We start from the raw sequence: 27,060 nt of genomic DNA, 5'->3' as shown, positions 1-27,060 counted from the left end.
AGCACTATTTTACACCTTAAAATCAAAATCTTCCCGGGGGAGGACCCCCGGACCCCCCGCTTTTTACGGGGGGTCCGGGGGAGGACCCCCGGACCCCCCGCTTTTTACGGGGGGGGGGGGGGCTGCTTCTTAACACCCCCCATACACAAATCCTGGCTACGCCACTGCGTAGCATTGAACAGCAACAGAACACTAACGATATTCGTGTTTCCGGTTCCCGTTTGCAAAACATGCACGAAAAACAAAAAAATAAAATAAACAATCGAAAAAACATTTACTGCGCTCTGGTGACAACTTTAGAAATCAATTGTTTCGGACATAGGACACTACAATTGTAGACAAAGCTGTTTTCCGTGCGTCAATGTGACGTCATTCACTTTTGGATAAGGACGCGGACCACGCACAGGTTAGGACAATTGTAGACGGGCCTCAGTAGTCCGCAGAGAATACAGAGCGCTTAAATAATAGTTATTTTTCCCATTGTTTTTGTTTACTATTTTCATGCTTTGTACGCAGCCAAGTTGTGAATATTTAGTTAACTTGTGAAATTTGTTGGAGTTCAGTAAATTTCTTTATTCTGTAAAGGCAAAAGTAAATGCTAATAAATGTCCGTTATTTGTTTAACCTTTTGAAACGGGAACCGGAAGTTCGAATATCGCAAATGTTTTGTTGTTGTTCAGGTTTGGGAGAGAAAAAAATAAAGTTCGAGTTGACCAGTGTATTCGGACCAGGGAGATTCGGACCATCGCCCACACCACGCATGACGTCTGAGGGTTACGTGGGCCAATCAGTGATCAGTGTCCGTCGGACACAGGTTAGGACACTGCAATTGTGGACGGGCCTTTAGGCCCCGCCTGCAACTGTCCGGACCTGTGGGCGGTCCGTGTTCCTGTCCTAAATGTGAGCGACGTCATACTGTTGCACGGAAAACTGCCCTGTCTACAATATTATTGTAATGTCCGATGTCCGAATCCACTGATTTCTGAAGTAGAAACCAGAGCGCGGTAAATATACAACATCAAAATAAATGTGTTTCGATTGATTTTCGTGTATTTTTCAATGCATTGCAAATAATTACACAGCAAAAATTTGAATATTCATTTTGCTTTCCTCACTTGATAACAATAATGCCTTTTTTAACAATTTTTATTTAAAACTTAAGTCCTTGCCTTTAAACATACTTCTTGGTCAGTACATTCTTTAATTTAAACCTTACGCTCCTGTTATTGTATTACTGCCGCAAACGTATCTCCAGATTATGAGGGGGGGGGGCGGGATGGTAACCTAAAGTTTATTTGCTGCAGTCAGACTCTATTGTTAGCTTTACTGTGCCCGGCAGTTATCTTGGCGTCTCTCAACGGCAGGTGCGGGGACAGCGGGACGGGAGAAAGAAGAGCCGAGAGCCGTGTAGTGGCTGTTAGGAAAATATCGCCCTTGGGCGAAGGTGGCAGCTCGCAGAGGCGCGGTAAAGTGATACATAGCGAAGAGCGGGAAATAATAAAAACCGTTTATTCTATGGTATAAGTTGCTATTACTCCAAAAAGGCGCAAAAGTGGTTAAATGGAAAGTTTAACATTGTAAGTTATATGTTCTGCATTGTTTGTACACTATGAATGCTGACAATCGAATAGTAATAATAGTAATTAATTTTAACTTAATTTTGTTTTTCTTCACCTAATACAATCAATTATCATGGAAAGAGAACTTCACACTTACATTAAACAAATCATATAATATATATGAGGTTTTGAAGGTTATAATACGCATTCTAAAGTGGAAGTACAATGAAAATTGTATTTATATTTATAATAAATAATCGATTAAAGGTGCATTAAAATATAAAGCCACACATACACAGGCATTTTTTAAATGCCATTAACGTTGGTAGTCAGTTTTTTCCTAAACGACTGACATGAATTTAAAGCAGCAAATATAACATAACAAGCTCCATGTTTAGTTAAATGTAAATCCAGCGCTAAATGGCACGTTTTAGGTACGGAAACCGGAGAACGATAAGGGCTAGACTGGCTCCTGCGTCATCAACTGTGAGATAGCTTTCGCGCAGAGAGCTACAAATGCGTAATGTTTTGGTCGTTTGCTTTTTCTTGTAAGACTTTTTTAAAAAATAACTTTGAGAACGCAATGAATTGAGAAGCATAGTTTTAAATTTATTTTACATACTAAGTGACCTAGTTTTCCAAAATAAATCGTGTCTGGTTTTCGCTAGTTACTGAGTTAACAACATTTCAATTAATTTTGGTTAGCATAATAATTAGCAGACACCGTTATATTTGATGGGACAAAGTAAAACGTTGCAGGGTTTAGATAATAGTTTGTTTCTTTTCCTGACAGATGAGTACAAATATTCGAGCACAACCACTGCAATTTACACAATGTTACACTTACATAGTACAAGTACAATTGCATAGGATTTCTCACTTTTGGTTTGGTAACCCAGCGCTCTTAGCCAAAAGGCCTTACCGCCCTGGGGTCCCCATGGGCGTGGATACAGACTTACGTAGTGTAGGAAGTCACGTGCCGAATGTTTTCTGTGCTGCTAGTACAAACCTGGCCGTTGACCTTGACAATAGCGTATCGCTTTCTCTTCGCCCTCCCCTCCCCCCCAGACAGGACTAGGGAGCTCAGACGCTAAGATAACTGCCGGGCACAGTAAATGAGCCAAATTTTGGAAATTACAAAAAAAAAATTGTTATGACCAAAAAATCTATTTGAACCAATTTGGTATCTTTTGGTTTCTTTCTCTTTCGCAAACCCCCTCCGCCGTCTATCACCAAATGACTTACAGATTGACAAGCAAGGTTAATATCTGTATCATGACTGCTGGGTTTACGTACTTCATGTGCGTGAAACGTGTCAAGTGGAGTAAGAGTGTAGTTGTCGCGACTGGTAGAGTTAAGGAGCTCCGCGCCGCAGGTCCTCCAGCGGCAGATGGACCTCGAGCTGGACCTGTTCACGGACTGCAAGGACAAGGGCCTCAGCCTGACCAGCAACGTGGTGGCCCGGGTGACCGTCGTCGCGCTCAACAGCCAGCCGGTCGACCACGGGGACGTCTCCAAGCACCTGGCCCTGGGCGAGGGCGCAGGTGTGTTCCTCTGTTATTGCCTTCAAGAATTGTTACAGCGATGGAGGAGGCCTCTTTCAGTTTGTACACCTTGTCCGATTATCAAGTCCATTCCTTTGAGCTAGCGTGTTGGGTTTTGTCAGGGGCGTAGCCGGGGGGGGGGGGGGGGTTAAGGGGTTCTACCCCCCCCCCCCCCAATCCCCTTAGCACCAAATCTTTAATTAATTTCTTATTCATCACTCAAACAAATTTCATATTAAAATTAATAAAATTTTCACCATTACAATTTTTAAATTTAAGTACCGAAAACTGCTAAAATAGCACTATTTTACACCTTAAAATCCAAATTTTCCCGGGGGAGGACCACTTTAATACGGGGGGGGGGGGGGGGGGCATGCTTCTTAACACCCCCCATACACAAATCATGGCTACGCCACTGGGTTTTGTCTATGAAGCAATATCCTACACAGCGTACTTAATAAATTGTTACTTTTCACGCAGTATTACATTTTACATTGGTGTATGTAATTGTTTTAGTGCCAATAATTTTTTTTACATCAATTAAGTTATCATTAAAACATTTTTGAAATCTATTTGAATTTACTTATATTATCGGACTTAATGGTCTCGGTGATCGCTGGCAAAGACATTTGGAGATCGCAACTAATGAGACAAGAAAGAGAATCAACCGCGGCCTGTCGGATAGAAATCATCCCAGCATTTCCCTCAAGTGATTTAAGGTATGGCAAGACTGGGTTTAGAACCTTCGTCCGGTGGGTTGCAAGTCTATTGTCGTACAGCTTTGCCTTCTCGCTGGTTGGGTAAAACAATTTGGTTGACATCTTTTTTGGGGTTGTAGTATATTATTTTTATAATGTGCTGTGTGATTACTTAAGTTATTCATTAAATGTTTTCTATACTTTTTTGCCATTTTATTTTTAAAAGCAGTTATTCTCTACAGAAGGTGAGTATATGTTCCTTAGATCGGAGGTTTTCAACTGGTTTCCTACGGTCTACATTTGGCCTACAAGGCCCCTTTTTTGCAGCTCGTTAAAGTTTTTTGAAATTCCAAATAAATTGACGATGTTGAATGGTTATCTTCACAAATAAATTGTTCTGTTTATGGTAGCCATTGTTTACTTTTAATTTTTCTCTTTTATGCAATTGTAGAATAGTGTTTTATGCAATTCAAATTATTAATAATTTATTTCAACTAAGTAGGCATATTATTTCATAAAGGTACCTGTGTTCTATATGCAGAATTATATGAAAATTAGCCTGTTATTTAAGTGTGTCTACTCACAGTCATCCTAAGTGTCCCAATGTGGCCTTTGATCCCTTACAAGTCGGAAACCCCTGTGCTTGGGTTCGTGGAGATTGGTGAGGGTACGGAGATACAGATCACACGTGGTTTTGTTGGGCGAGCAGATCGTGTGGCAGACTTCACGGACGAGGAGGAAGAGTTCAGCAGCAACGACGAAGGTGAAGTGGAAGGGTCCGACTCGGAGCCGATGATGGGGGAGGACCCCCTGGGTCGGAGGTCCCACAAGCCGCCTCGGGCCAAAAGACCCGCCAATGTGAGGGTGAGTGGCGTTGGGTGTGATGTGTCTGGGAAAACTTTTTATCTTCCATCATAGTATGTTTATGAATTCTTGGGTTGTCAATGTAGAATCACTGTCACCATCCTCAACTTTGTTCAGCTTATGGCGGGTCAGTGCAGTAAATGGCAGTATCTTCCTGCGCCTTTCTGCCGTTCTCTCACCATTTTTTGAGTATGTTATGTGCACTACTCATCGATTACGTGAAGTGCCCGTACAAAAAAAAAATAGGTATAAGAAAGGTGTGAAAATTAAATTGCTAAATATTTTTAGTTTGAAATGGGTGAAACAATTCAGCACAACTAAAATATGCTATACGCACAGGTTTTATGTAACACATGACAAAATTTTGCCAAAAATACTTGACACTATACCTGTGCATGCAGTTTTTATGATGGGTGTTTTCGTCAAAAAAAATTTCAGACAAAAGTTTTAGATAAAAATTATAAGATTTACAAACAATTTGAACGGATTTGATAGTGTCCCAGACAAAATTTTTAGATAAAAATTATAAGATTAACAAACAATTTTTACGAATTCAATGTTGTGCCTACGAAGGGAGTTTTCAACCCATTGCAGTTATGGTTGGTCATATAAATTAATTCAGACTAAAGATTTTGTTTATTACGCTTACGAGTTATAATAACTTAAAACGAATGTAATATTTTCCAAGTTATGGGAACTAAGCAAATTTTCTGTTTTTCGAAAAATCCCTTAAACACTTAAAAAAAATATAATATATATATATTTTTTAAATGTATGAGTACATCACTATGAATCAGTGGGGGGAGAATGAAGGAGCAAGCTTGAGTTTACTGAAGTCATTTGCTGACAAGTTTGTGACGTATTCTGACTGTGTTAAGGTGCTAATGGCGAGCTCATTACTTTTCATTTAGCACGTGATAATTTTACCTGCAAGAACCGAGTGTAGCATGTCTTCTCTGAGCAAAGTTAACCCAACTGTGGGAAGGCAACATTTGTTAGTCAGATTGTGTATCTGTTCAGTTACTGACATTGTACAAACGGTGACTTTGTTCTGTATGGTGAATGAAAAATCATAAATAATTGGCACACATTTTCATTTCAAACGTGAACTTGTAATGCATAGTTTTTTGCTTACATTTTCACATTTTCCTTAGTGAGAGCAATAGTGATTTGACATTGTTAGCGTGTTGTCGTAATGATGGATGACTCTGAAGATTCTGACAGTGATGCGACTGTGTCTTTGCTTCCACAGCAAAGAAACCTGAAACAGAAATTCATTGCCCTTCTCAAGAGGTTTCGCGTGAGCGAGGACCTTCAGGGTTTGGACAACGACCAAGAGGAGATTGGTCAGAAGCTAACTGGTAGGCTCCCCCTTTATTTGTTCATGTATCATTCACAGACAGTGTAAACTTTCTTGTGAAAACTTTACGATTTGTGTACATTTCTTTATGACGTTTTTAAATATTAATTTATTTTTGTTTAGTAAATAGTAATGGTAATATGTACTACTTAGTTGTTTCTAGCCTACAGCTGCCGATGAACCATCTTTTATTCGCTCCTAAACTGTTATTGCTACATTATTTCCTGTGGTTAAGATCTGTGTCTCGCTTTTTGCACAAAAACACTCATTTTTGTTAGTACTACATCCAACTCATTTAATTTTTTCTTTGTATTTACCAAATTTTATAAACTTAAAAATTGAAAGGAAAAATTATTGAAAAATATTATATGTTTCTACATTTTTTGTTGTCGATTTGCACTAAAAAAAAAATACATTGCCAAGAATTACAAAAGAAGTAGTCACCTTCATTTTTTAATTTTTTTACTTATTGTTACTAACTTAATCAACATTCTACACATACATATATCACATATTACCAGTGTTGTCAGTAAGTTCGATTTAGCCATTGTCTAAATTCTGCAGTAAAATCACACCGCTTGTAACTCACTGCTTCTTGTGATATTTAACTTGATTACTGTCCTATATTAAAGATTTTTTTAATATCATCTTTGATGCTTGTTCCTCACCTATGGAGATTTAAAGTATACATTTTTCATATTGACCACGTTCTTGCATCCTGCTGTCAGCTGTCACATTACTCACCAGTCGTATGAGAAGAGAGTCCATAGCTTGTGAACGTCCATGTGCATATTTGTGTTGGTGTCGTTTCATTATTTTGCCTATTGGTTGCACATTTTCGTTGTTTCAGTTATGTTCATTCCCATCTGTGTACATTTGTCTACTGTTCATGTCACGCAACATATTCAAAGTAATTTATAAGCGCATACATGTCAATAAAATGTAAGGTATGCATGTGTATTATCTGACGCGTCTGTCTTCCCAGCCTTTTTCCATCGCACATAAAGTAAAAAGCGGCAATGTTACTACACTCAATTAATTAGGTTTTTGGGTATCCAGGGGTTGACTCCCATGTCTGTCCAGTTGCACCATGTCGTTCACTCGATTAAGACAGTTTCTACGGCTGTACACTTGAATGTACGTGTGTTTTGTGAGCCACTGTCGTCCAGCAATTGCCTCATCAGCTTGCACTCGACACCTCCTCGTTGGCAGTTTTCCCACGTCCAGTGTCGACATGCCATGTCTCGCTTGGTGCCAGTTGCCGTCCTGCCTCCCCGTAAGAACGGCCGCGCCTCGAAGGTGTTTCAAGTGAAGCCGTTGCCCATAGAGCGTTCGGTCAGCGTCGATGGGGTGCTCTGTCCGTTGTCGTTCGAGAAGAAGATGTTAGTGCCGGCTTTTCAGAAACGAACTCACGGTAGGAAACTGAACTGCAGCACAAAATTACTTCAGCACTGTTCACTTCGTTTTGGGACCTCGGATATCACAAACTCGACACACAAAGTTATCGCAAACTTAAGTAAATCCAGTAGTGATTGTTATTTCTGTACCTCGGAACCAGAGGAGCCTAAATCTTACTGGGAAACCTTGCAGGTAATAAAACTGCTCTTTCTATGATTCTGTGTTTTCCATCAACCTCCATATGCATGTGGCCAGCAAGAAGGTACCAATGATATAGGTACATAACATTGTAACGGGACTTAAGTTTATCTGTCTAAACTAAAGATAGTTGCTAAATGCTTTAGAAAATTTTTGAGTTAGTTATGGTGTTATGGTTCAATATAAAATGAACTTGTAAGATAATATTAAATTAAAAAAATTTCCAAATTTGGACCTATGGTAGTTTGGCTCTGAGGTTCATATATTCTCTCGCATATTCTGACTGTGTTTTATTTGTGTAAGCTATTATGATACATTTTTTTGTATATTATATTTGTAGGTGACGATATGGACCCCACAGAGATTGAAAATCTTTTTCAAGAACTCGAGGACCTGAGTGACTCAGGGCAAGAAATGGACACAATGAGCATATCGTCCACTCCGAAGCCTTCGCTGCGGCCGTTTTTCTCGTCCAGCCGCTCACTTCTGCAGGAATCCCTCAATGTTCCTGGTACGTTAGTGTTAAGCCTTTTGAATTACTGCAAGTACAGCCACACCACGTACAGTGCATTGAGATTGTGATACTTATGAAGTGAGATGACACACAGGTAAGACTCTTGTACTCGCGTTTTGGATAACTCATGTTTGAATCCTGGCCCAGATATCTTTTATTTTTATCAAATTAAAAAAAAATTATTGTTATTGATTTTTAAACTTGCCTTTTCACTAACGACAGAAAAGCTTCCAATTTGGAAGACACATTTTCTAGTGAAATGATCTAGCTATCACTGATCAGTCATCTTAAGAATTAAAGCATGATTATTTTTTTGATATGTAACTATTTTTTAGGTCTTTTGTTTGAGAATTGAGGATGTGTTCAGTAACATAGACACAGTAATAATCTTCCCATAAAATTTTTTTATATTTAATTCACAATGGTACCACTGAATGAAGAAATATTGACATGTAGTCAAACATTTAAACTGAAGGAATTGTAAAGTGTATGAAAGGCAATTTTCTTTATGTTCAGTTCATTTAAGTTGTAGATATTTTTGATATATTTAAGAATTTAACACCTAATTTTTTTTCAAAATTGTTAAAAAGTATTGAAAATAACCTTTATCTCTGATTTAATGTTTGTGTGTGTGTATATGTATGTGTGTCTATACACACACACTCTCTCTCTCTCTCACACACACACACACGCTCTCTCACACACACACACACACACACTCTCTCCTCTCACACACACACACACACTCTCTCTCCTCTCACACACACACACACTCTCTCTCACACACACACACTCACACACACACACTCACTCACACACACTCACTCACTCTCTCACTCACTCACACTTTCACTCACACTCTCACTCACTTACACTCTCACTCACTCACGGATACCTCTCCAAGAGAGTTGAGAGCGGAGCCAAGTTCATAAAAGTTGGCCACTAGAGATTGTGCTGTAATTTGTTTCTCGCTCGTTTGTTATCTTTTCTCTTTCTCTCTGCATCCTCTTTCCCTCTTCTTTTGATCTCTCTTTCCCTCTTTCTTTTTTTTGATCTCTCTTTCCCTCTTCCTTGTTTCTCTTTCCCTAAAAAAAAACAGATAGGGAAAGAGGTAAATTTCTTCATTCTGATCAACTGAGATTTGAAAGATGAAGTACACTAGTTGGATGAATATTAAATACACTAACAATCTATTTAGATGTTTATTAAGGCACTTAACAAATTACTCACATTAACTAGAAAAACTTCTCTAAGGTTTAAAATACATTATGCTTTGCAAGCCAAGTTCAAGATGTTTAAACTTATTAGACAGGAAAACTCTTCTAAAATTTAAAATTTTTAAATAATGGTTTGAAGTAATAAGTTTGTGAGATAGATAAGTGGTTTGGAAGTTCTTGGAACTGACTAGTGTTTTAAAATTATATTTTATTTCAGTTGTTAGAATAGGTTTGTTTCCAAAGTTCGTTTGAAGTTTTTAAGAGTCTGTGCAACATAGTATTGTGGTGGTGTGGCATTTGATGCAATGTGGAATCAATTAAATGAGGTTTTTGGAATTTGATGAAAAATACTAGCGTTTTCAAAGTGGATAATTTTTTTGGAGAAAAAATGTTAATGGCAAATGTCACAAGTGTCAAAAATAGATATCAAAAATTCCAGGCTGCTAGTTAAACTGATGTTTTCAGAGTCCATGTGCAGCATATAATTAGTGCAGATGGCATTATCTGGATGGTTAGTAGAACCGGTGTTGCCCATTTCAGCAGCGAAGCCATTTTCCTTTGTGTTGGTCGTCAGTTTGAGGTTCTACCAATTTTGTCGCCAAGCTGAAGTTTTACAATGGTTTCCCGAACTGATGTATCCTGCTTTGGTCATTGAGCCGATGTTCACCACGTTGGTCAGAGCTGTTGTTTGCTTGGGTAGTAGCTCTTGTTCACTTAGATTGTAGAGAAAACGACATTTGCTGGATTAGTTGCAATGCTGCCATGAACTGGCTTGTAACACCAATGTTTTCTGGGTCAGTGGCAAAGCCAACTTATGTCCATATTATTTTGGGGTGAAGTAGATGATTTGATGTTTAATATATTTTTTGCATGGTAGACTCTGACCATTTGAAACGCAGGTATTCAGTTCTCTTAGCATCACATACTGAAATGTTGATGCCGTGTCAATAGTAATGGGCCTTATGGTAGGTATTATCACATTGTACAGGCCAGGCAATGCATATGTGTCCACTTCTTATTCTATAGGGAGCTTATGTGATATAAGCAAAAGAATGAAATTGACAGTACATAATAACTGATTTATTTTGCTATGCTGTACTTAAATTATGCCTAAGTATTTTTACGTATTTTAAGTATTGTTGGTGTGTGAATTAACACCTTAAAAAATGGAAAGCGGAACTTGCCTTGCCTTCTTGCAATTGCTGAATAGACCAAAAGAAGGATAGACAGCTATAATTATACCTTGTTTGAAAAATACAAAATTATACATCATTTAAATTTGCCAATGATGCTTCTCCAAAACTGCTAAATATTTTCTGTGTATGAACTACTACCTAGTTCATTCACGTTAAAGCATTGAAGATGCTTGATTATAATGCTGGAATCATGCATTAGCTTTTAGTACTGCTTTTTTCAAAGGGATTTGTTTGCTTTGTAGCTTGCTTTGGTTTTGAGCTGCATGTTAATGTATGGTATTAGTTAAGTGTCTTTGTTGAGAATCATTTAAATTGAAATGCTTAACTAAACATTTAAATTTGGAGTTCCAAATAAACTATAATTTTGGCCCTATGGCCATGTAATCTTTACCCATGCATATATGTGGAATTAAAAGTACATAATTGCAAGAACTTTTTCACAGTGATTTGTAAGTTAATTGTATGCATTTTGTTGTTATATTTAGTGTATCAATGTTAGTGATGTTGGGTGTTGTCATCAGTTTGTAAATGACCAACATATTGTGTGTATGATCCTTTACTGTTTGCATATCCACTTTACTCTCTTTGCGCTATGGAGTGCTTGTTTTCGATAGCCTCCTAGTGTGTTCATGATGCACATACATTATGGTGCTTGTAAAAATATGTAACGCTGGAATCAATGGGTGGTATTAAAAAAAATTTTACCTACATAACCGTAGTCTATTTTCATATATCAGCATTAAAATTTGTATTGTGATTAATAATATTCAACTCATTCCAGTGGCTTAGTGCAAAAACGTTGTATGTCAATTTTTGGTTAGTTTGTGGTTTTGGGGTTTTATTTAACATCAGGGGCATCGCTATCATGTTTGAAAACCTGGTACTTCCAAATAAACTAAAAGTTTGAATTACTGGCTGTTGTTAAATATGAACAACACAGGTAAAATGATAAAATGGTGTCCAAATATTCATGTCTCAAAACTAAGAAAAGTGGACATACAATAATATCCCAAGTAAATGATTTGAATGTTCAGAAGTTTGTTAGCTTGTTTGTTTTTGGAAAACAGTTTTACATCAAAAAGTAAGTTATTTTAAATGCTATGTAATATGGCCAAAATAATTTTTAGATTTGAAAGAGAAAAAAATGTTTTGACCAATGCATGTTGTGCATCATTTTAAATTTTATTTTTGTGTGGTAAGCGAAAGTTTTGTTTTTTCATGCTTAATATATGCTTTTTTTTACTATTATAAAAAATACAGATGTTCTCTCATTTCAGACTGAGGATGAACAAACTTTCATGTTGCATTACTAAATAATTGCAACACCGATGTTGTGGGCGTGTGAAACTTTTTTTCTGTAGTTTGTATATTCATCCGAGCAGTGTGTGAAAAGGAAGGGGTTGGTTTAGGAAGGGGGAGGGGGGGGTTGGAACAAGGCTCTACATTATACAATTTATATTTTGTTGAAATAACATAACTACATACATGCTCTTAGAAGTATTTTCAGGGAATACACGCATAATGCTCTTTTCACTTATGAACGCTCCTCTGTTGTCAGTGAATGGTGGATGTGAAAACAGATAATTACTTTGAATTGTAGTTTTAACTAAATCACACTCAACCCATCTGCAGTTAGTTTCTGAATAGGAGACTAAAAGTATTATAATTTTTACTACTTCAGCATCTCTAGCATCATTTCTATGAAGCTTTTTAGTTTAATGCTACAAAAGAGTTGTTCTCTAAGCCTGCAAACATGTGGGAAATTTTACTGGTTGGTTCACTATGTTCTTTTTTCTTTTGCATACTTTATTATACACTATAATCATTAACTTTCTTAAATTATGATTTTTGTGTGGTTATTTTTATTACCTATACTTCCTAATAGATGAAAGAGAATGTTGAACATATTTTGAACATTTTGTTAAGAATGCTGAATTGGGAGTTTTAAATGTTTTTCTCTCTGCTTGTGGCTTTTTTTGTCTGCTGACATTTACATCGTAATGTTTAGTTGTTTCTGAAATGGCATTTATTCTTGGCATATCCTTTGTTCCTTTCATTCCTTCTCATCGGCTTCTCGCCTGCTGATATCTTGTTTGTTCCCTAAGCCTTCATATTCTCATCAGCTGGCCCTTTTGTCATGTATGTGGTTTGGTATGCCTACAGATCTTACTTATAAATGTAAGAATATGTTTTTATTTTCTCACAAAAATTCATCTTACTTTTACATCAAAAATCTTGTAATATCAGTAATTTTTTTTTGCAGTTAAAAAACTTTGTCCAAAGCATTATTAAAGTAATCCCACTAAAATTATAAACTAGCTGCAATACCCGGTGTTGCCTGGGCTGAACACAGGGTGTTAGTAATTGTCTTCTTAATTTGAATGTCAAATGTGAAAATTAATTTATATCACTTTGAGATCCTGACAGACATTGTTCTGCCAATTTATAGTTATTTACCTGGTCTGTATGTAATTTAGATTTTATAAAGCAATATAGAGAAAAACTGAAAAATAAGAGATTACTAATATTGAAAATATTCCATTATCTAGCTAATGCTCGGCCTGCATTGCAATGCCTCATTCAGTTTTGTTTTGTAATATGTTTGAAGTAGTTCCACATATACAAATCATCTATCCATCTCTCTATATATATTTATCTCTATCTACATCTATATACATCTATGTATCTCTCTATCTCTATTTATCTCTTTATATCTACATATATACTTCCCACTATCTCTATATGTTCTATATATAAGTCTCTATATATCTCTATACATCTATAGGTATATCTCTTTATCTAACCCATTTCATTCTCTATACCTCGCTCTATCTCAAATGAAATAAACACATTTTTTGACACGATTCGTGCTCCAACTATTGAAAAATAGTTATACCGTCTCAGTAACCTTCATGGGCATGCTCATAACAAATCACCAAAATTTCATTGCAATCGGATGAATGGTATAGGAATGCATACGGCACAAACAAACGAAAATTAAAGACATGTCAAACGCATCAAACGATGGTGCGTTTAAAATTAAAGGCAACTCTATCTATTGACGAAGTTAAGAACAAAACTGTTATTAGCACCTTTATTTTGCTAGCCGCTGCGAGCTCCTCTAAGCGGACTGGTCTCACCAAGGAGAAAAATATTAATTTTCCAGACCTTACTATATTTATGATCGTGTGTCAGACATAGAGAAATGACACTCACTCACTATTTGTATGTCTATGACCTATGATTTTTTCTGTTATAAAATGAAATTATCACTTTTTCACTCCCTTAGGGATGGAATTTCATATTAATATGGGGTCTATGTGTTAATCCAGGTTATAAGCTAGCTGTAGGCCAAATTTCATTCAAATTAATTCAGTAGTTTTTACGTGAAAGAGTTACAAACAAACATCCATCCATCCTTACAAACTTTCACGTTTATAATATTAGTAGGATTTGTAGGATGATTGTTTTAAATCCGTAAATTTTTAAGTTAGGGAATTGTTTTGTTGGTCAAAATGACCATACACATAAAATAGATCATATTTAATAATATTAAATCATAATCATTGGTTATTTCTTACATAATAATTTTTAATGTTGCAGGAAACTAATTTAATTTTCTCAATAATGCTTTTTTTTTTTTCACTTAAATATTTTGTGATTTAGTAGTACTAGTTGTATCAATTGGTAACAAATAATTTAAAAAAAACACTATTCAATTTGAAATCTCAAATTGAATATAAAATTATTCATGAATATAAAATATTTTTTTGAATTTTTGCAGACCACTTATAGTTATATTACAACACAGAAAGTTCTGTGGCAATAGTTACCAATTGACCATCAGCAAACTGATTATAACTCTTTTGAAAATGGATTTTTACCCAAAATTGCAGCTCTCTAGGACACTTGAGCTAGGTTATTTTTTACTGACGGGCACATCTGCTGTTCGAAAATGTTTTCCCAAACTCTTTTGCAGAACCAAAACAATTTGACTGCAGTGATATTTAGTACAAGAAATTTAGTTGCTACACATTTTATTTTAAAAAAAAAAAAAAATTCTATTTTTCTCAGTAGCGGTGTTCAATTGGCTTGTCTGAGTGCCCGTTGACCGGCCAGTGACCACGCATGCGCACAGCGTACACACACACACACACACTGCTCGGTGGATGTTCCCTTTCTTGCTTGTCGTTGACTGTAGTTGTTGTGCAGGCGGCCCGCAAGGCTACGCGCGTGTCTACCCTGAGGCCCGTCACCAGCTGCCAGGTTAGCCAACTTGCAGTCTGCTGTTTCTCTCTCTCTCTGTCTCTCACACACACTCTCTCTTGTAACAATTTAGCTGGCTTCTCTCTCTCTCTCTCACTCACCGCACTCACGCCGCAGTATGTTTGCTCTAAACGTAAACCTCTGTAGCCGTGCACTGGCCCGCTAACACCGCACTTGCTACGTTTGTTTCCCCGCCGTCACGTGGGATTGGAGGCCGGCTGTAATGGTAGTAGTTGGTCAGACTTGGTGTTTTTGTCCGCTGTCTATTTGGACTTCTGAGTGAGTGCAGTGTCTGTCTTTCTGCGTCCTTTGGTTTTAAACTAACTAACCCAGAACTTTGTTTTCCAAAAAAAGTTTTCGAGAAATTTTGGGAAAAAATTCAAAACAGCAGAATATTGTCTTTTCCGCAAATTTCCGGTTCCGCTATTTTTTAGGGTCCTTAAATTTAGCAACCTATACATTTATATTTGTTTCATGAACGAAGTGTTTTCCGAATAAGTACATGATATGTATTTAATTTACTTATAAATATAAATTAAAAGAATAGGGAACGGTATTAGAATAAGTACAAAGATAAATAGTAAACTTAAGAGTTTGCCAGTGTTGAATTTTTTAATTTACTATTTATACTCCCATATTTTTCTTTGAATCCCGAATCTTACGAATAATGGAGATTTTTTGGATTCGAGATTCGACTGCGCCATCCCTAGCTAAAATGCTTGCATGTCCACCGGCAAAGATGTATGCATATTCAGTGGGAATAACAAAGGTGGAAGAGTAAACACAACTTACCTTTCCAAACATAAATAAAATTTATTGCACAATTAGTTCCTCTCATTTATATTGTGTAACTGTAAATGTAATTTACTCTCACTTCGATTGTTTACACCACGATCAGTATAAAATATCACTTCCACTTAATTCCTAGCTAATGCTGATTTTTTTTTTCATTGGTTACTAAGTTTTAGCATGTGTTTTTGATTAAAGTATGTTTTTTTAAAAATGGTAAATATGTATGTTCAAAATGTAAATAAATAACAAGAACTTTTGTGTGGTAAATTAAAATCTAAAATGTAAAGTTTGTATTGTGTTGTGGTGTCATATTATATTGTTTATGTTAATATTTATTTTTCTTCAGTTTCATTAACAATTACCTGCTTATATAGTTCTAAATGTTTTTTTTTTTTTAATATTGGTATAGATTGATTTTCATGTTTTGATGGCCATCACTTTGCAACTAAGCAAGGAGGTTATGCTGATTTCACAAGGTAACATATAAAATCGTCAAAAAAGTCAAATGTATTGGAAGAGTCCAGATGGACCATGTCCAAATTAAAGTGAAGCCAAACAGATTGGACAGTCACCAGACAGCAACAATACTTATTCTTTCCAATGTGTCGTTCATAAGATCTGCTCAGTGCTTTGTTGTGGACAAAAAAATATGTTTCCTTACAATATATTGCTATAATTTTTCCCCTCCCCTCTTGGCTTCATCCCCTTATCTATAATCTAGTACTATTATGTTTACTCTATGAAATAGTACCAGAGCGCACAGCAAAAATGTATCAACTGGTAAAATCACAAGCCAAGTAGCCAGAAATGTATAAAACTTATGAGAAAAAGAGTAATTTAATAAATAAGTTTGTGAAAGTAAAAATTTATTGAAGAAAATATTGGATTGGGAGAAGGTCTTCACAGAACACAATCAAGAATGCATGGTGCATATGTGATGTACTGTTCGTACAAAGTCATAGTTCTCTGTGTGTGCAGTACCTTGTTCTTAAATCAAATAATATCAAATCATTGTGTGTAACCTAGTTATGCAACTGTAACTGCTGATTAGATGTGAAAGTATTTCGGAGTCATTGACATTTATAAATATTTACTGTTTGCATCTCGAACAACGTAATCATATGACTTCCTACTACGACGGAGTCCAAACAGACTTATTCCCAATACCATTAATGACCCTCATTCATGTGGACATAAGCCAAAGACTAGATTTTTTTTTTTATTGGTGACATGTCCACTGATAGCTGTGAAACTTTAATGGTGGACACAAAAAAAACTGAAATGCAAAATACGGAAAACAGGTGGGGGGAAAAAACAAGCTGAAACAAAAACAGGACAAGTACGTAAGAGATACGGTCACTGCATGTGACCAGGCACGGCAAAGGTGGTCACCACCACATAATCAAACCACAAAGATGGACGCACCCGCAAGCCAAAAGACAAAACTAAAACAAATACAATTATTACAATAAGAAATAAATCATTAACAACAAAAACAAATACAAACATAATTAATAGTATTTTAACATCTTGCTTATGTGAAGTGCTCTGTGTTCCTTAAACCTACTTTTTTTTTTTTTGCTGTAGTATGCTATTTGAGACACTTCTTCGTTTACTTTAGTGAGTATGATTTTAGTATTTTGTGGATAAAATTTTATTTGTTTGGTATTTATAGTTAGTATCTAGTTTCTGTTTATTTATTTTAGAATTATTATTTTGGAAGTTCTTTCTGCAGTGTTTTCTATATATTTTGCATAAAAGTAATTTTCAATGCACACTAAACAATTTATTTTGAGTGTTCTATAATGCCCACTCTCAGATTTTCCACTGTATTCATACACTATCGTGCACTTATTGTCTTTTTTTAGTTTTTGAAGTGATAGACTGCATTTTTAATATTCATCTTATTCTCGTTGGTGGTGTTGAGAATGTATTATTCTATGTGTGATGTGCACTTCCCACCGCCTCTTTCACTTGTTTGGCATATCAGTCTGCTTGTGGCATGTTTCAAAATTATTTAGGACCAAAATGTGCAGAATTTTTGGACAGGAAGTTTAATGTTTATACACTTGTTGGAGAAAATTTAAAACACACGTTGCACGATCCTTTTACACGTAAACCATTTTGACTATTGTCATGAACCTTATTCCTGCTTTGTTGGCTGCATTGTTGGTAATACGTAAAACTTTACTAGATGTTTTTTGTCTTGAGATTAGAATTTCAGAAAATTTGTTTTCAAGAGAATTATAACATTGTCAAGGGTTGGCTGTGACTCAGGTTGCCTTTGCCCAAATTCCTGGCAGCTGTAGCTAAAAAGCATAGTGGCGATTCTGCTGGAAAAATGCTTGTCTTTTCATCAGTTTGCTTTTGCCTGATAGTTAAGCCATTTTGTAAAGTACAATTTAAATTTCTGTGGGATAATCTAACTTAAATTCTCGAATGATCTGTTACACAAAGTGAATTTTCTCATTGCTTTCCGAATTTTTCTGCTTGGTAAATAAAACAGAATGAATTTCGGGGGGTAAGTTTAATGGCGGGGAATGCCAAAACAAGTGGTTTTTGTTAGTAAAACATAGGTCCATGTATGCAACTCTGCAGTAGTACAGACGTGAACAGTAGCAAAAAAAAATATATTTTTTTTATTCACATGTGGACACCACTTTAGTGCCTGAGAGGACATGCAATCACAGTGTCATGACTGTGGGAAGCAGGATGACTAGCAGACGTCTAAGCAGAATGACCAGCAGACATCTAGAGTTAGTCGTACACACTAGCGCCCAGCAGAGTGGATGGTAGGTTGCGGTGTGTTTACATAATGTCCGTGGGCGTACTGGAAATGGAAAGCGTTGTTTTTGCACTGTGAAGGTGGCCTGGTTTGTAGCCTCCCTTGGTGAAGCGTGCTTGCGAAACATTGGGTCATGAATAGCTTCGCGTGCCTGGCCTGATTGCAGAGAAGAACCACGAGCGGCTGAGTGACGAGAGCTCGAAGAAGGGCGACTCGGACTCCCACCCGGAGAACTGGACGGATCACGAGCACAGCGACCCGCAGCCTGCGTCGTCCCCTCCCAAGAGCGCGGAGGAGAAGAGCAAGGTGGGGGAGTGAATGATTAAATAATAAAATTAAAAAATGATTTAACGTATAAGCCTCGTTGAAATCTTTGAATATATATACTGTATAGAAGTCGCCAGCCCAGGTTAAAATTTCTAATATGGTTTTGAGGTAGTTGGTTAATTCACCGCCACAATCGCCACCATCTCTAGGGCATCGACTTGTGGTGGTCCCTAGCGGACAAGTGTCGAACTCTTCAAACACCCCTTCCCCCTCCCGTTGAACGACCTTGAGCTGCAGTGAATGATTGGTGGGTGGTGCGGGGAATGACAACTGGCGACAGTGCTGCGCTCTAACGTGTAAATAACAACTAAGACGATACAGGGCGTTACGGCAGCGCACTGCAGCGGTGAAGTTCCCAAGCTGCTCATCATACGCTTCTGAAAAACGTAGAGTAAATCCTATCCACTCGCGACTTCTATACAGTATATATATTCAAAGTTGAAATGATGGCATTCGGAGAGATTGACGAGGGGTGATGAGGTGAGAATCGAGCATTGATGAAATGAATGGGTGAGGGAAGTGGTAGTGTCCCCAGAAAACTCACCAGCTCATTAAAAAGTCCGCCACGTTTCCAAATCGTGAAAAATCCTGGTTGGACCCCCCCTCCTGGAGTAACCTGGGTCTCCGGCGGGAGAGAAGTGATCTGAACACTCGGCCACAGTGGCAGTTATGGCAAAAGCACATCAGGGCCGCTAGAGATCTATCAGCAGGTTCAAATCGGTGCACCTTTGTATTGTTACACCCCGAGTATCAAGTCAGGGTAGTCATTAAACTGCAGTTCTCGTATAATCTTAAATATTTTAACAGGTTTACACTTAGATGTGTGTGAGAAAGGAATATGAAGTAACTGTATATTTTAACTGTGTTTCTGATTTATAAGGAGCTTACATTTGGGAATTAGTTTGCCCGAAGTTTATTGATTTCGCCCGTGTAACACAGGAAGATTTTTGTGGAGAAAATCCCCGTGGAATTTGTGTTCATACGCAAGATACTCTACCATTAGGAACGAAAGGGAAAGCAAAACATATTTCATTGCTTGTGTTTGCTACCCATCATGCGAAGTTTTTAGAATTAGCAGCCTGCTTCTGCCTGACAGTTGTTTAACTTGGCTATATTTTATGATATTAATAGAAAAGCAACACTTTTTAAACTAGTTACACTAGTTGCAATTTCTCAGCCAGCCTTGCTTTTAGTGTAATTAACAGCCATTTAATCTTGGAATTGACTCAATGTCTTACGGTATGTACTTGACACTTGCAATAGTGGAATGTTGATATTTAGACATTATAGCAAGGAGCATATGCAGAATTTCATTTCTAGGGAAGAAGGGGGAGGATGGAACAACTTTTCCTGCTGTTTGCTTTCAAATTCTTACCTTTTTGTAGGTGGGAATGTTTTATTTTTTAGAATCTTGGTCGGCGTGGGGGAGGGGAGTATAAATCTTCCCCCCTCCCCTGCATTCGCCCCTGATTGTAATGGCACTTACTTTAATTAATTGTATTTTAGTAGTTTGAGTTGTTAGTATGGAATGTCTTCACATACATGACAGCAGTCTTGTAGATTCCGAGTGCAGAGAAATCCCAGCGTGTCCTCGTCACGCGTGTTGTGTGGGGATGCTCGGCAGGAGGGCGGGGAGAGGGAGCGCAGGAGCCGCCTGTTTGCCCGCGACCGCACCACGTCGGGCCTGAAGCTGAAGAAGCAGGCCGAGAAGACGCTGAGTCTGGACACGAAGCCGGTGTCCGGGCAGCCGAGCCCCGTGCAGGGCGACGCCATCCTGGCGGAGGTGAGTTGCTCGGCGCTCCTCGTGGGCTGTCCCCTGCACTGTGTGCCAGTGTGTGCCAGTTGATGTTCGGATGGTTGGCAATAAACATGAATTGTCTAATTGCCTGAAAACCCGGCGAAAATCAGGTGATCGAAAAGTGGTCGGTGAAAACCGGAAAAATGTCAGGAACAACTTTGAAAGATCCAAATTTCAGTGTCTGCTTAATACTTTCCTTTAGAACAATGACATTCTTTTACTGCAAAAAAAAATAATACATGTCACCATGAAAGTCATTAATGTAATATGGATAATGTGAGTAATTGAATTTATGCATTAAATAAAAAATCCTTATATTGAAGAGTAAACCAACATTACAAGAATTTTGGTTCTAAACAGCTGAACATTTAGCATTTGGCATATACCAGTTGCGAAAAGTTTTTAACTGCTTTTTAATTTTAAATATGATATGTGTGATATTTTTTATCAGGAAAAAGTTGGGCGGGGTTGAACCTGGATCTTTCGTAGTTTTTAAACTGGGATGGATGTTGCAGAAAGTTAATGTGGTTTTGTAGAGGCACTTAAGTATCGCCCCGCCCATACATTAATAATATCGTTACTATGTCTGAGACCCTCTGATGTAGATGAGATGTCGAAACAGGTTTCCCGAACACTGCGACGTGGCATACTAGTGTGCCTGTGGCACAAGATTTAAGTGAACAAAAAATACTATATATTTAGTAACTGATATTTTGCCTGAATTTTTAACATAACCATCATTGATACTATAATAAAATTGGTTTTCTATTATTATAAAAATTATAAAAATTTTAAACTCAGAAAAATATGTAAATTTAAAAGCTGTGTGCAAAATGGTGCAAAAATTAAAATAATTAGTGTCATCAATTTCAACAGTCGTTAATTTTTTGTGTGCTCTGATCTTTAAAAAAGCTGGAAAACATTGCAACAGGCCCTGATTAGTTTGTTTATTCATTCTGTTGTGAGCAGGAATATTTTTCGGGCATCGATGGTTTGAAGGCATCCAGACCTGGAGTGAAATTCAGACCTAAGGCGTGATATCATCCCTTTTGGAAAAATATGAGACTCAAACTCCCTCGTAGCAAAGATGTGGCCTGATTGGCCGTGTTGTCACACGTAAAGTAATTCAAATAATAATTACAACTGTTTAAAAATCGTGCATGCTTTCATTTCTGCGAGTCGACTGGACTACACCACGTGGTCGGTTACCCATAGAAAGCGGTGGAGCGAGAGGGCAGTGACTCCAGTGATACGTCTGGTCCCTCTGGTGGGGGAAAGGGGTGCGCTGAATGGGGGCTGGCCGGTGTTAGTTTCATCGCACAATAATTTTTGTTACTTGAAAACTGGGACGTAGGGGATAAGAAACTAAGACATAATTGCACTTATCTAAATTCCACATTATATAGTGCTACGTGAACTCTTAATAAAAAGTAAAACAATATCACATTAATTAAATTATGTAAACTTTGTAATTCCCTAGCAAGGCCGTCGAGAGGGAGGGACAGGGCACGAGGGGGGCCTCGGTTTAGTTTCAAGATTATTTTTAATTGTTGGGTCTACCTTGATAGGATAAAAGTTACAAGTAAATTGATAATAGAATTCATTGGAAACTTTACAAGTGATGTGATGCATACAGATCATGTTTACAGTCTTTATATATATTTTTTTAATTGTAGGGTTTGAAAATTTGTGCATTACATAAATAGAGAGGGGGGAGTCCGACAAATGATTTGCTCCCGGGCCTTTAGTTTCTCTCGATGGGCCTTGTCCTTGGCCGAGTTCGTGTCTATCGTCATCACCAGTACAGTTAATACCTTAAAAAATCTATTGGAACGGTAAATTGAGCTTGCTGAAAAAAATGTAATTCTTGGAAGAGAAACAAACAAATCGCAATCTTACAATGTGTATGGTTATTTTTAGGGTTATGTGGCACTTAATCTGTAGGTCCCCTCAATGATGACTGGTATGGGATTGCGCCCTCGTCACACGCACACACAGGTCCTGTGAAAATAAGCAGAAAGGGGGAAGAGGTGGAGAGGCGCAGCCCCCGGATAGAGTCAGTTCCCCGGTGATCCTGGATCGCGGACTGCAGCAGTGGGGTTGGTATGCGTGTGGTCGCAGCCCCGCAAGGTGGTGCTGGAGCAGCTCGCGAGGGTGCTGCCCCCTGACGACTCCATCCCGGAGCACCTGACGCTAGTGAACTGCGGGGATCCCCAGGGCTCATTGCTCGCTGCCAAGCTGCAGGAGAAGCAGCACAAGGTGGTCGGCGCGCTGGGGCCCGCGGATGTGCGGGCTGTCTTCACCTGCCTCGTCGCCAAGATACACAAGTTGTGAGTGGCCTCATTCCCTGTACGCTGAGCACATGATGTAGACCAATTAATTTATTCTGTACTCAAGGCCATCATTGTGTGACCGGTGTAGAATTAGGGTGCAGTCTTTCAGTTCTCATGTCTTGAAAACTTTCTTGGCTTTCAAGGGTTGGACATGTCAAAATGGTAGATAGTACTTCCATTGTAGCAGGCATTTTCAATGTTTATAAATTGGCTGGTTTCTCATTACTGAAGATGCCTGCTGCAATGCAGAGCAAAAAATTGATACAAACTACCACTTTGATAGTTTATTTAATGACCAGGTGTGCTTCTATACACACACGCATGTGTTTGTTAAAATTATTCAACATTTTTTAAAGTTTGTGAGCGCTTGCAGTTATTTTCCGAAGGGGTTTGGCTTGGGTTTTTTTTAGCCTCGGCAAGTTTCAACGAAATAACCTCAGATTTTTCAGTTCGACATTGCAGTCACCATCTTCACGGTATAGCAGTTGATTTTTTTAGAACACCAAGTTGTAATTTGACTCTGAACAATTTAAATGCTCTTTCTTGATAACTTTAATGATGCTTTATTTTGGTCGGCCACGACACGTGTTTTCGACAGTGTTACTTGCAAATGAGCCATTCAGTATTAAGGGCCATGAATGTTTCACTGTGCAGTTTGCACATGTGTTTTGTATTGTATCTTCGGTCTGTGGTCCACCATCTCGTGGGTCCTTGGTAGCTGTGCTTGCTGTAACACATATGTTTTTCTTTTTTTGTTTAATCGTTCAAAACTATTACTACTTCAATTACCGACTGCTGCATCATTAATAAAAAAACTACCTAATACCGAAAGTACTGGGAATTCTCAGTTCCGTTGAAGACTAAGTACTGAAATTCCCGGTTCTGAAAATCGTTCTTGGTTCCGAATACCCTAGTTCCATCTCAGCTTTCCAGCATCACTCAGGTTACTTTGCACTGAGTCGAAACCGAAGTGCTTTACAGCCCACTGCAGTCTTGGAGGCCCTGTAACATTTAGCTTCTCTGCTGGACTGTGTGACATAACACCCTATTCATATAAAATAAATAAAGTCTATATTGTTGCTATGGAAAACTATATTTTTAGTGATTAATCTTTAATACTATTAAGCAATTTTGCCCTTGGTTACATGCTTGATTTAAATCTGAAAATTTTAGCATACTATGTATTGCTCCCAAAGCTGTATCTTTGATGTGTTTATTATTTTATGAAAAATATCTTGTTGATGCAGCATTTCCCACAGAATGGTTTGTGTCCTTCAGAAATCAAAGAAAAAATGAGTCAGTCAGTATCACCAGAATCTGTTTCAGAAATAGCGTTAACACCAATGAAGTACTGAATTATGTAGAATAGGTATTGTTTCTGAGAGTTTTTAAAGTGTTAAAAAAACCTTTTCATTTTTTCATGTATACTATTTTCTTCTCTTTCTAATGCTTGCTAAATGGCAAGTAATATTAATCATGCAAAAACCCTCCAAGGTCCCCAGGTAGGCAGGACCATAAAGGTTGTTTCACTTATCTAGAGAGGTGACCTATATTCTTAGGTGAATGATGTTAATCTTTACAAATATGAAGGTGAAGGGATCTTTTAACCTTTTATTATGCTCAGCAGAAGTACTAAGTTTAAATTAGAATTTAAACCAATTAGGTTGTTGTTAGTAAAATAATAAAAAATTTAGTGTTCGAAATGCAATGTGACTTGACTACCCTGATTAAGATTTTAGGAAATTTTTTAAAAGTAAAATTTATATGTTTACTGAAACAATCTTTTTTTTTTCAATGTTCTAATGTATGTACTTGAATTATATGTAATGTACTACCTCAAGCACCACTTGAAACAATTTGTTTTTTCTCATTATGCTATCTTATTTGATTGGTGAGTGCAAACCCTGGTGCTGCAGCTGCAACAGCAATGCGAAGCCCCCGCCCGCCATCAAGGTGCTGCTGGCCGGCTCTGATGGCTTCGTGAACTGCGTGCTGCGGCAGTACGTTGAACACCTGTCGTTCCGGCCGCCCGACTGGCAGAACTACCTCAAGTTCCTCGTCGTGCCTCTAGGTACTGTAAAGTGTTTGCACTCCCGGACTAAGGGTTTTCTTTATGTGGTTTTTTTTGTACCTGGAAGGTGTGGTGCAAGAGAATTTAGATTGAGAAAGTTGGTGTGGCCCGATGTGTTTTTTTTTTGTTTTTGTTTTTTGGTTGGTTGAAAACGATATAACAATGGTGGTGGAGAGTGATGAAGAAGCTTGGGTTTGTGTTCCGTTGTGAATAAAAATAAAAAAGGTCTTTGGAATTTAAAACCTGAGCATTTTGTTATTTGTGAGTGGTATCGTAAGGTGTTACTAAGAGCAACGAAATAACAAAAAGGAGGAAAAGGAAAACGGCGCCAAGGAGCTGGTACTATAGCGATGCTAGGACTCGCAACTGTTTCTTTGTTTGCATTTGCGGTCGGGCTGAAACAAAGAACACCACCAACCCAAGGCTCGACTTGAACGATCCCGAAGCATTACAGTACCGCTGTTGGCAACACTGCTGTGTGCTCGAGTCGCGAAGCAGTTCGCACGACTTCCGGAAGCTCCTGCGTCGCTGATTTTTTTTTTTTTCGTAACTTGTTTCATTTGAAAACAACATTCCTTATAGCCTCATAAACACACATTTCTTTTGGGAAAACATTGAGATTTATGCGACTCTGAATATAATGCGACCCTAAATTCTTAAGATTACGAGTTCATGAAAAAGACATTGTGGATTGGAAATCACATTTCAAGTACATAGCACTTGAAAGTTATTAAAATTATTAATTTAATTCCATATTTACTAGATCTTTTCTGGTGCCACTTTCACCAGAAGAGTGACTTACATGGGTTCGTTTGAAACTCCAAGCGGCAGTTAGAAAAAAAAAGCTGTGTTTTATTACTAATTCAAAAGGGGCAGCAGTTCAGAAATCAAAGATTTTGGTGATACCTGGTGGTCGGTCTGGTCGCATGGGAGGGTGAGAGGAGGGGCAGCCACAGTGAAGAAAATTAGAAAAAACCCAGTCACAAACTCCATTCTTCACCCTGCATCACTCATCTGTCTTGCCAGGAAGCCCCGGACTAAAGAGGCATAAGTGACACACTTAAGAGGCATAACCTGTAGTTTTTCAACTAAGCTGTTCCAAATGGCAAGATGCAAGTTTGTGATTATAACGAAACCACCACTTTCAGTTTTCACAGGTTTTGATAAAAATCATAATCATAGCATTATATTCAGGTAAATATGGTGTTTAATTTCCTGAACACTCACATATTCTGTAAACTGTATTCTAGTCTGAAGTCCATGCATTTCTTATCAGTTGAAGCTTCTAGGTTTTGATTACTGGCGGACAATAATCACCTAGTGGTTATCTTGAATTGTGAATGACATATCATAGAGAGGAAGTAGCATGTCTTAGTGTGTTAGCATTCTAGTATGCAATGGTCAGAATAGTTTTCTTGGATCTGGGACACTCATTGATGCTGGGCTTGTAGCATATCTTGAGCAAATTAGCACGTGAGTCTTACCTGCAGTCTCTTCCTACCTGTTGACAGAAGTAATTGAAATGTTCTACTGCCAGGTTTGCTGGGTATGATAACTTGCGAAAGCATGGACTTGAGAGGATGAGTTTGCTAAGCAAGCAAATAGTATTAAAGGAATCACACATAAGCCGGCCAGTACAAAATTCAGAGACGTGTATATTCTCTCCTCCCTCCACTGCTAATCATGAATTTTTTTATAGACATGGCATTACACTATGTGGGTGAAATTCTTCAAGAGTATGTCTAGAGACTATCATGCAATGTTTTTATTAGGACCGAAAATTATAATATGTTATGTTGTGTACTAGCTGATGCACCAGTACTTTTCTATGGAACTACAGGTAGGACACTATCGCAATGCTCCATCATACATGAAAGCACAAAATATACTTTGTTAAAGCTGCTTTGTTACCCATTTGTGATTAATTATACTGTGATCAGTCAGCAGTATACACGTTATTCACATGGGATAGTGAGAGTTGAAAGTTTCTAAAAATAAATAAGTAAATCAAAGACAACTAAATTTAATTTTGAAAAATTCTCTTAAAGGTGCATATAGACCTCCCTGGAGAATCTTAAGTACCAAATTTCGCAGCTCTAGACTCGGGTTCTCTGTGCTACGCAAAAATTAGACAGATGAA

The 27,060-nt window shown here is 37.7% G+C and overlaps 1 protein-coding gene across 2 annotated transcripts in view; it reads left to right on the top strand.

Annotated features, from left to right (window-relative positions):
- LOC134535996 (phosphofurin acidic cluster sorting protein 1) overlaps positions 1–27,060 on the top strand; it is a 176,414-nt gene that overhangs the window by 135,614 nt on the left and 13,740 nt on the right. Inside the window, exons 5-13 of one of the 2 annotated variants that reach the window (XM_063375480.1) lie at positions 2,935–3,103; positions 4,511–4,665; positions 5,918–6,026; positions 7,962–8,132; positions 14,761–14,814; positions 18,558–18,697; positions 20,343–20,501; positions 22,638–22,846; positions 24,766–24,920. In XM_063375480.1, coding sequence (XP_063231550.1) covers positions 2,935–3,103; positions 4,511–4,665; positions 5,918–6,026; positions 7,962–8,132; positions 14,761–14,814; positions 18,558–18,697; positions 20,343–20,501; positions 22,638–22,846; positions 24,766–24,920 — 1,321 coding nt within the window. The remainder of the gene's footprint in view (positions 1–2,934; positions 3,104–4,510; positions 4,666–5,917; positions 6,027–7,961; positions 8,133–14,760; positions 14,815–18,557; positions 18,698–20,342; positions 20,502–22,637; positions 22,847–24,765; positions 24,921–27,060) is intronic. The other variant, XM_063375481.1, reaches the window with a different exon arrangement.

This window comes from Bacillus rossius, chromosome 10 (assembly GCF_032445375.1).
Source record: "Bacillus rossius redtenbacheri isolate Brsri chromosome 10, Brsri_v3, whole genome shotgun sequence".
Classification (NCBI taxonomy): domain Eukaryota; kingdom Metazoa; phylum Arthropoda; class Insecta; order Phasmatodea; family Bacillidae; genus Bacillus; species Bacillus rossius.
This window is presented reverse-complemented; position numbering and strand designations above follow the sequence as displayed.